At 36.7% G+C, this 11,530-nt stretch overlaps 1 protein-coding gene across 1 annotated transcript; it reads right to left on the reverse strand.

The window, feature by feature from the left end:
* Positions 1 to 4,330: 4,330 nt before the first annotated feature.
* On the reverse strand, positions 4,331 to 9,757 carry LOC113311513 (putative fucosyltransferase-like protein). Its single transcript, XM_026560346.1, has 4 exons — positions 9,731 to 9,757; positions 5,601 to 5,770; positions 4,974 to 5,212; positions 4,331 to 4,335 (listed from the first exon to the last, which is right to left on the reverse strand). The coding sequence occupies exons 1-4, from the start codon at positions 9,755 to 9,757 to the stop codon at positions 4,331 to 4,333; spliced, it is 441 nt and encodes a 146-aa protein (XP_026416131.1).
* Between the last annotated feature and the right edge of the window lie 1,773 nt (positions 9,758 to 11,530).

Raw genomic sequence — 11,530 nt, forward strand, 5'->3', positions numbered from 1 at the left:
ACTTCTCCATATAGACTTCCATTGAAGAACGCATTTTTCACATCCATTTGGTGTAACTCTGAGTTGAAATGAGATACTAATGTCATGATTATTCGAATGAGTAATTCTTTGAAACTGGAGAGAAAGTCTCATGGTAATAAATACATTCCCTTTGAGTAAATTTCTTAGATAAAATTCTAGCCTTATATCTTTCGACATTACCTTTAGAGTCTCTTTTGATCTCAAAGATCCATTTACAACCAATAGGTTTAACTTGATTGTTAGCCAAGGAATCCATCTCACCTCTTAGGGATTTCTTTATCCTAAGTTTGGATTTGGATACATTAACTAGTTGTGAAAACATTACTGGATCGTCCTCAACTCCAAAGTCATAGTCCCATTCTTGAAAATACACTTCATAATCCGAGGGTATTGCAAATTTCGTTCTGATAGAGGGTATTCGTTCTGGAATCTCAACATTTTCATTTTGAATATGTTGTATTTCAGGTTCCATTATGATTGGCTTTTCATTAAGTGGTGAGTCTTGAACCACCACATCCTCTTGTATGACATCATGTGAAATGTCCTGAGAAGTGGGTAGTTCTAAAGAAGGTGCACGTGTAGTTACTTGATCACGTCCTTCTTCAAATACGATTCTTTGAAGACTCCCACTGATATTTCCATCCTCTATAATCTTTAATTTCTAATCTCAACTATTTTCATTATGTGTTCTTCCATAATATTCATCACCTATATCTGATCTTACAATTTGTATTACCTTACCAGTTTGTTTCTCCACTTCTGCTTTTAAATGATTTTAAGCAATCAATGCTTCACTTTTATCATTAAGAAGATAGCTAGAGATACATAAACCTTGTATGATCATCAATAAAGGTGATGAACCATTTTTGACCTTTCAAACATGGAGGTGTAATTGGTCCATATATATCAGTATAAGTGATTTCCAAAATGTTAGAACTTCTCCTAGCACTTTTCTTTGTCTTGTTAGTTTGTTTTTCCTTTATACAGTTTACACAAGTACCGAAGTTAGAGAAATCAAGAGTTTGTAAAACACCATCTTTCACTGACCTCTTTAACCTTGTATTGGAGATAATATTCTATGCCATAACATAGATGATTTTTTTTTATTCACAATACTATACTTTATGCAAATACTTTCATTCGTGGTGTAAAGGTTATGGTTAAAAGAAGAAACTAAATTAAGCTTCTATAAAGCATTTTAAAGATTTGCAAAGAATCTTTAATAACATAAAAAGTCATTTTTAATATTAAATTCAAAAACCAAAAGATACAAGTCTTGAAACAGAAATAAGATATCTTGAAAAACAAAGGAGTGTAAAAAGTTCTTTCTAAATCCAATGTAAAACCAGAATTAAGAACAAGTCTAAAGGTTCCAACAACTTCAACAGTTGAAGGCATCATGTTCCCAGAATAGATGTAACGTTCATTGTTTGTTGGTTTTCTTTGGTTAAGGAAGCCTTGCATAGTATGGGCAATGTGGATTGTAGAACCAAAATCAATCCATCAAGTATCGTGATGAAAATCGATCATATTAGATTCAAATCAGGGCTATTTTGCGTTTCCTCCCCTTTAAAGATCGCTAATTAGTGTTTCTTCCCCAAATAGATTTAAATTAGCGTTTCCTCCCACACTTACATTTTCCATCCATGATCCAGTTATCCGAGTCAGCAAAGATGGTCACGTGGCAAAACCAAACACGTACTACACAAAATGCCTAAAATATTCTCCTTTTTTTCTATCGTATTCCTCTTCTGGGCAGTGAACAAGAAAAAAAAAGTTCTTTCCGACGATTTATCGAACATCTGAAGTGCAGAAACCTGACCATCTTCTATCATCAGTGAATCATCTTCTTGACTCTTCAAAATTCCAAACCCTGCACAATACGAACTAAACACACACCCGTATTCAGAAACCATTCAAACATTCATAATTTTCTCAATCAATCATCATTATCAACAACTCCACCATTTTTCTATACAACTCTTGTTTCCCTTGTAAATCAATTCATAGATGCTGCCAGAAGACCTTGTACACAGCCTCCTAACAATGAGCAACCTTTGTTAACGGCACCAGCGACAACCATGGCAGCGACAAATTCACCTTCACTGATTTCTGGGGTTTGAGACATCAACCCAAATCGCTTCCCGAACTCAAACAGTTCACTGTCAAGTATAAATAGAGCTCAAATCCAGGTTTGTAACCTTCAAATACTCATAAACCACCTCTTAATTTCTTCTTTCAGTAACAAAATAAACAACAACAAATCCCCTTTCTTCAATTGATAGTGTCTCACAATTTCGTCAAATTGATTCTTCTTTTTCTGACCTAAAATTTCACTATCAGTAATGGTTTCTCAACTGGAAGCAGCTAAATCAATGATGGTGATTTGTTAGAATTGACTCATAAACACGATGGTTAAATTGGATTTTTTTTTTTATTGCAAAAGATGGATATTTGTTTGGGTAGATTTTTTCTTGCAGAGAAATCTCTTTTGAAACAGTTTTTCTAGTAAGAATCCATGTAATTGAGGTAAATTTGACCCAGTTCTCGTTACTCCAATTTCAGATACATCAAATTTTATTTGATTCTCAAATGAAACAGTGACAGCAGATATTAATTTAGGGTTCCATTGAATCCAAGAAAAAAGATTAAGAAGATTAGTCAATTTAATAAAGTGAAGGAGTGAATGGGTTTCGCTAACCAGTAAGGGATACAGTTAGAGTTTGGTCTCTAATGGCGGTGCACAAGTTTGATGAAGAAGACGGACATATAGAGAAGAAGAGGACGCGTGTTCTAATCTTAATAGACGTACCATAAAGTAAACTGTTAATCATCGTTATTTTCCTGACATATGCAGAGCCGTCGATCAAGTGAATCAGTTGTTAAACAGTGTATCTGTTCTGTTTTTAATGGAGGGTATTCTCGGAAGATCACAAAACACGTGTACAGTTTCTGCCATGCGTGTACAGGTGCTGACTAAGCTAACCGAGTAATGGACGGAATCCCTAACGATGGGTGGAAACTCTAATTTCAATCTTTTTCGTGAGGAAACACTAATTACCAATCTTGGCAGGGGAGAAAAACAAAATAGCCCTTCAAAACATATTAATGATATATTGTAATTTTGTACACCGGAAGTCCCATTAGACCTTATTGATGACAAAACCAAGAGAATTTTCTCTTTATATTCCTTATAGTTGTCACCATTCAATGTTGGGAAACGAAAAGATGGAATATTCAAAAAAAAATGATTGCATAACTACAAATGGTAATAAACAAGCATGTTCATACTCAAATATCGAAGCAATGATACCAAAATCTAGAAATTCAACCAATGTCTACTATTCTAGTTAAAACTTTAAATTGTTGTAACCCTCCTGTGGGTAAAAGCCACAACAACACATAATATCATAAATACAAATGACATATTGTATATGTATATATGATGTCGTATGATATGACTAATAAATTTAAAATACCTAATTAAAAACATCGTATGATATGGCCGCGAGTTATAACCCCATAGGTGTCACTATCTATGTACAAAAACTCCAACAAAACAAATTGTTCACAAAAACCCCATTTAACATAAATTGTCAATATTACCCTTCTAGTTTAAATCACCCAAAAAAGAAAAAAATCAACCCCACATTTAATTTTTATTATATTCTCACAACAACATACCACAGCAGCACCACCACCGTGCCACTACCACTGACCACTACCACTGACCACCACCACCGACCACCACCACCGCAACCACCGCCGCCGCCGCCGCCGCCACCGACCACCACACATTGCCGCCACCGACCAAAACCACCACCACCGCCAACACATGTCGCACCGCCACCAGCACCACGACCGCCCACCGTCACTACCACCGTCGCCGCCACCCACCACCGCCGCAGCCAACCACCACCTCCGCCATCGACCATCGTCCACCACTGCCGCCGCTGACCACCGCCGGCGACGACTATCATCGCGCCACCACCGCCGACCACCACCGGGTCGCCACCACCACCACCGCAACTGCGCCATTGCACCACCACTATCAGCCACCGCCGACCACCACCACTGTCGACCACCACCGACCACCACCGCCCAAAACCAGCACCACCGCCACCAGCACCACGACCGCCCACCATCACCGACCAAAAATTAGATGGAACCAAATTTGGTTTCATCATAAATACGATGAAACCAGTTTTGGTTTCATCATAAACCGATTTTGGTTTCATCATAAATACGATGAAACCGGTTTTAGTTTCATCATAAATAAGATGAAACCATAATTGGTGTGAACCGAGTGTCAGCCTGCAACAAAGTGAACTAATGTCAGCAAGCAGTGATACAACTTAAGTACTCAAGAATGAACAAAAAGTAAATTCTCAATAGACAATCCAAAATCAAGTCGATCACCAATCGAAAATCAAGTTGATCACCTAAAAAAAGTTTCCTTGTCTACTAACTTATATGTCCTAGAAAGTTTATTATTTAATTGTACACTATGAATAACAAAAGATACACATATGAACATCTAGAAAGCTTGACTTGATTGGTGAATAGTTAAGCAAACATGACCACTATATATCAAGAGATTTGACATTGCAGGTGCAAAGTTTATTGCTAAAAACATGTATCCTATTTTAGTCGTCAAGAACCTCAACAAACTATTATCTATTAGCAACAACAGGCAACAGAAGATACATGCTAGGCTGTCGAATAATAATATAAATGTTGTAACTGTAGCACGCACTTACGGAGTTGCTAAATTAAACTTTTGTGGTCTATGTCTCTAATAGAATTAAAAATCTCTTCACAATCCAACCAGACAACACTAAGCATATAATTCTAGCATGATTTTATAAACCCCATCTAGGAGCTGGACAAAAGTTTCAAAATAAGGCACCAAAATGGGATACGATATACAGAGTAATATGTATGATTTCTACCTCCATTACGGTTCCGATGGCAACCACCATAAGAATCTATTGGAATATTTGACTTCTCAAGCATCTCAAAGGCATGCAAAAGGAAGTTTCGGGCACCACAGTCGGAAATGAAGGCAGCCACAAGGGCCTTTTCTGTCTGTGGTTGTAAGGGTGCCATAATGTCATACTCAGCCCACGAAAAATAACCAACAGGAACATCTGATGAGAGATTAGTTGTCATTACAACTTTAAACCCTTTCCTAATACAAAAGAAATTATAGCAAACATTAGTCTTTAGCAACTCTTGATAGTTCAGGAGTGGTAACAACAATAAGACATAGCTGATGTCAAAGATGGTTACTCGCCAGTAGTTTCATTCTGATGTGCTAAGGTTAACTTTTGTAGCCTAAAATTCAGACTTGTAGGGATGCCTGTGAACGCTAAATAGATATTTTCAATTAGAAGTGTTCATTTAATGCTTACTGGAACGGTTATCTAGTCACAAAGGGGATTACTTCTAATTCAGCGCCTCACACATATCCACAATCTTGCAAATTCATCGTCTAAAGTCTGAACTATCAAACTAACAAGACTAGCTAGTGCATCAATCTTATTTCTAAAAAGACATTTTGGATAGTGCTTACCCACTCTCGTGCCGGAGCAACGTTATTCTCTGAATAATAATGTGATGACTCCATTATCCGAAGAATCCCAAGCACTCCATTACTAGGTTGACCAAACGAAGCATCCGGCGTTTTATCATCTCCACTTTTTTGTCCAAAATGACATCCAACAGAGCAAGTATCCCACTCCTGAGCCTATATGCACATACAAAAACTAACCATTTTCGGGCCTTTTCTTCAATTTCATGTAACAAATCCTAGCATACATCTAATCCATTATCAAGCACAACAACAATTCAAACTCATAAAAAAAAATTCAATTTAAGTAAGGATAATATTAGATGGAACCAATTATGGTTTCATCATAAATACGATGGAACCAATTTTCGGTTTCATCATAAATAAGATGAAACCGTAATTGGTTTCGTCAGAATTCAACTGCAAGAAAAATTGCAAACCATGATTCATTTTGTTTGACCACACCAATACCAATAACCTGTGTTGGTTTATTAAAAAATAACTTGAAACTCGCACAAATATTGTAAGGCATGGACACACACAGAGGTCTCAACTATTGAAACAAACAAATCATTTCACAAGTATCTATTAATGAATCATTCAACTTGGTAAACACTTAACTAACAAGCAGCCACACATTGAGGACTGCAACTAAGCATATGCTGCACCAAAAACAAACACTAATCAGGAAGAAAAGAACTGCGCAAAAACCAATTTTGGATTTCCACGATGAGAATAAAAAGTTTCTACACATTTGAATCTTCTAGAAAACAGTCATAGTTATTAGGCTCCAGCCCGTCCCACATCCTATTCACCATTTTACAATACCATCCACCTCAACAATAACACGTATCCAGTGGATTAGTGCATCCATGTTCTCCCTACCTATGGTTACTAGTTGCTAGCAACATTAGGTGAAAGTCTGTTCCACATTCTATATACCGTTGTATAAGTTTGGAGCAAATATAAACAAAATAGAATTTAGCTACATCATAAATCTAAACGGCAGAAGAGTTAGATACATAAATCCCATTCAGAACAGTCAAATAGGAAAAATACATCTCCATATGACTAGAAAGTCTACCCATACATGACTAAATCTTCACTTCGCTTCACTTCGCTTGTAAACCTCATCAGACCACACTAGTGATGCAGTTGTTGTTTCATATGATCTCAACACATATCCAACCACATTTACAACAAAACATTTCTTCTCGTATAAATAGATAAAATTCATTCTTATTTACCTTAATTGTTGTAAAAACCCAACTCAAAATTCATTCAATTTTTAACCTAAAAAATCAAAAGAAAACTGATTACCTTCCATACAAAAGACCGAATTCCAGCACCATCAGGTATTCATACCGATGTTAATCTTTTGAAAGCTGATATTCATAAAATTAAAACCAAATTATTTAGAAATCAGATTCTGATTGGAAATTAGATACAAAAAAAACCTAAAATGAAATACGCACCTCTTGTAATAGTTGAGGTTGAGGTGAAATTTCTTCAAATCAAACAATAGATGATGATGATAATGATATATCATCATTGTGATTCAACTTTTTGTTTAGTGATTCTCGGAGATGGTCAGAATTGAAGGTTAGATCGGAAGAGGAGGAGTAGGAGGTTCGGTAAAATTATATGATTTGGAGTACCACCACCGTCATCATATTGATACAAATCGATTTAACTCAAAAAATTAATACCCAATCTTCGTTGAATCGAGATCTGTATTTCGAATTTGCTTGTAGATAAGGACATGGAAATGGGTTTGATTGAGGTGTAATGGTAGGAAGAGGAGTTGTGGAGGATCAGGATATTGTAGTGGGTTTAATGCTGGTGCAAGAGTAGGAGGTTGAGGTGTTGCTGCTGGTGAAGGAGGCGGCGATGGTGTTAATGCAAGATATAGACGCGGTAGTGGTTTCAGTGGTGGTTTGAGAGTTTAAGAGAGATTGGGGAATTAATATCTCGTACAAAAAAAAAAGCATAAAAAAGGATAGGCCTGGTATTTCTGAAATAGGAAAAGATCTAATTTAGATTATTATTTTGGATTTGGAGTTTTTATATCACTTTTGGGGGAAATGAAGTTCTTATAACTTTCAACATATGGCTGGAGTTTGCATCACTAATTTGATCACCTTGGTGTTTTATGACTAGTTTTGTAATAATATTTCCTTTAATATCATATCCCAAACAACACTTAAGATTTTCCAGTGGGGCCCAATCTGCTCAATATATGATTGTTTGCAATAATTCAAATTTCAAATTTTATAAGATGTTTGTGGCTAATCTTATAAAACGAATTTCAGCAAAATTCAAAGTTATTGCAAAAAATCTCGTATGCAAAATCAATGTTAGCATAAACCAAGAGATAATCAAAGAGTAATTACAGAATGTAATTAATGAGAATTTAAAACCACATTAATCCAATATTAATGTTTTAAAAAATGCTTAATTGTTGTATTAAATCTAACTGTTTCCTTGTGGATTATGCACAATCTTAATTACCTAGAGATAATTTAGGAACAAAAATACTTCCTCCGTTTCAAAATAATAGGCTTGTTTGTGTGTAAATTTGCACACAAACCTGCCTATTTTTTAGAAACAGAGAGAGTATGCAGTATTTCATATTCCGTATATATGATATACTGTTATCCAACATCCTTGATACGGGACGTGGCTAATGGAGTTTCCTAAGTATCGCAGGATTTGCATATGTCTCCCTGTTTAATTAGCGGTCGAATAAAAGGGAAGATATTAGAGGATATTAGTTATTCTTGTTAGGTATTAGATATGCAGGGTTTTGTTAAGTTTGGTAAGAGTCTTAGGTTAAGACTATGTTAGGGTTTATTGAGTACCAATGTAGTCAATTTCGCTCGTACCGGCCGAAATATCGGCGGAATTTCGTGTACCAGTGTTAGAGCGAAACGAAAAAACAAATATCGCGGTACGATATTTAGCCAATAATATCGGCTGATATATACGAAACGATACAATGTGGTTCTCCCGATATGTGACAGTTTCAGAATTTTTTGTGAGCGTCAGGGAAATTTAGAAATTTAAATGAAGGGAAGGATTAAATCCCTAAATCTCATCGAAATGTTTGGCAGAAAAATCTTCAGAAACCCTTCTTGGCAGCCAAATATTTTTTCTTCTTAATGTTAATGGCGTGATTCAATTGCTGGTCGTTCTGTTAACAAGATGTTAGGATTTTGATTGTTAATTTCTTCTTTTGCTTTGATTTGTATCTAATTATTCATTGATGAATTTATTTGTTAAATCTTGATATATTTTTGCCTTAGATTTCTTAGATTGTGTTCCTTTATACTGGGCATCACACACTGCAGTAGCAGTTTTTCTTTTCACTCAGGATGGGATTAGTAGAGTTGATTATCGTGACATCCTTTTAAAGCCTTATGTTATTGATAGTCACTTTCTAGAACATATTGAGTGAGATTTAACTTTTCCATCCTTTAGAAGTATATCATGTAGGCTGGTAGCTCACTTGGAGGTGGTTTAGCAAGTCCCTGTTTGGGTACTACAAATTCTTTTAGTGGTTTTTGGTTTGCGACATGAACTACTTGGTGGAGATGATGGAGCTACGGAAGATTATGATATCTACGATGAATCAAATAATTTTGATTAAAAATGTAATGTCCCTATTTAATTATCATTCTAGATAGTGAACTTCATATGACGGTTCTTATGTTCTGAATGGACTTGTTTGTTTTTCTAAAATTGAAGCATTTTCATGTTGTCTAATTTTGTGTGAAACAATATAAATTATAGATATAAATTTGGAACCGATATTGCACCGATATTTGAAACCGAAATCTCCCCGATACAATATTGTACCAGTGTACCGGTCCTCGGCCGAGACAAACCGGTATCCGATATTAACTACATTGTTGAGTACTATAAGTACCATTTCGTTTATCTCTTGTAAACAACTTTGGCTCGTCTATCTTGATAATGATATTGATTTGAGTTTTGGTTATAAACCATTGCCTTTAACTCTTGGATTAGAGTTGTTATAGCTCCTGGATTGGAGTGAGTTTGCTGTTCCAAGGAGTGGATTCTCCTTGTGTTACTAGCCTGTTACGATTGCTTCCGCTGCCCTCTATCAGGTGTTACCAGAGCTCGTTCTTTCTTGCTGCCCATCTTTGCCTAAAGATCTGATTCCATGTCTAAGCCAACAAAGACGTCCAACGAAGGCAATAATGGTGTGAAACCCAATGACAAAAATACTGAGAAACCTACTGAGGTAGGTACTAGTAAAGATTCCATGTTGCTGATGATTGAAGCTCAAGACACAACCATTTCTAATCTTGGCAAAACCCTAGCTTCTCATACAAAGATCTTACAAGAACTACATGATTCCTTGAAGTTTTTGAAACTGGAGCGAGTTGAGAAAGGAGAAAATAATCGTGAAGAACGCCGACCATATCAGCAACCACCTCAAAGGTTCAATCGAGATCGAGATGCGCGTGTAACGTACCAACAGCCATTTCAACGATTCAACCCAAAAACTCCTGAAGGTAACATTTTTCATTCTAGAAGTACTGCCATTCGAAACCCTTTCTGTGACGATTACCGGCAAAGATCTATTCATGGATTTTCTGAATATGATTTTGTGCCTGATAATTTGGTGATTTTGAAGAGTTTGAATTAAACCCAAGGAATTTTTTGTTGGAACGAACAGTTCCAAAGAAGGAGTTTCCAGGGTTTAGAGGAGATTCTCGTCGTATTCCTCCTATTGAGTACGAGGATGAGTCAAGTTCTGAATTTTTTTTTGATGATGCATTTCAAAATAATTCTTGTCACGAAGTAGGAGATCCAAACTCTTCCTACAAGATGAAATTGGATGTTCCAAGTTACGACAGAACGATTGATATGGAAGGATTTTTTACTACATTGCATCTGTTGAGAATTTTTTTGAGTGTATGAGAATTCATGAATCGCAGCCAGTGAAACTGGTCGCTTACAAGCTCAAAGGAGGGGCAGACACATGGTGGAGACAAACCGAACACAACAGAAGGCTTAAAGGAGAACCTGCAATCACCTCATGGCCCCAAATGCGACGTATGATGAAGGTTCGTTTCCTCCCTCGTGATTTTTCGCAAAAACTCTTTCAAAGCTACCAACAATGCTCGCAAGGAAGGAGATCAGTTAACGAATACACCGAGGAATTTTACCGGATTGGTGCAAGAGTTAACCTCCCCGAAACGGAAGACCAACTAGTTTATAGGTACATCAGTGGTTTGAGGCCTGAGATAAGTGTGAAGGCATGTACTTGCAGACGATATACACCGTAGCACAAGCCGTGGCTCTTTCTCAAAATATCGAGTGTCAACACAAAACAGGGATTAAAGCTGACTACAGAGGGAACCAGAACTATAAGGCTGTGTTGGAACCAATGAATGAGGGTACCTCAGGACCTTTTTCTAACAACCAGCAACCATTGTCAGAAGGAAAAATACCTTCCTTAGAGGCATCTGATGCTCCAACAGTAAAGAAGAACAACAATCCTTATGCCAAACCAATGGCAGATGTTTGCTATCGTTGTAGACTTCCGGGACACCACTCAAACGAATGCCCTAAACGACGACAAACAACATTCGTTGAAGGCGACGACAGCAATAAGACGGAGACAAAGATAACGGAGGAAGATGAAGAAGTTGATCATGTTTATGCCGATGACGTTGGAGCATCCATCTTAGTGGTAAGGAAAGTGTTACAAAGTAACGGTACAAAGAGAAGGGTACTCCTGACTCCAAAGATTAACGAAGTTACTCAGCGAAATAAGCTTTTTGAATTCAAGGGCATCATTCTGGAAAAGGTATGTGACTTTATTATAGATAGCGGGATTACGGAAAATCTCATATCGTGGAAGCTAGTTCGAGAACTTGGCTTACCAATGGAGCCACATCCTCA

The sequence above is a fragment of the Papaver somniferum genome, chromosome 9, assembly GCF_003573695.1.
Source record: "Papaver somniferum cultivar HN1 chromosome 9, ASM357369v1, whole genome shotgun sequence".
Lineage (NCBI taxonomy): Eukaryota > Viridiplantae > Streptophyta > Magnoliopsida > Ranunculales > Papaveraceae > Papaver > Papaver somniferum.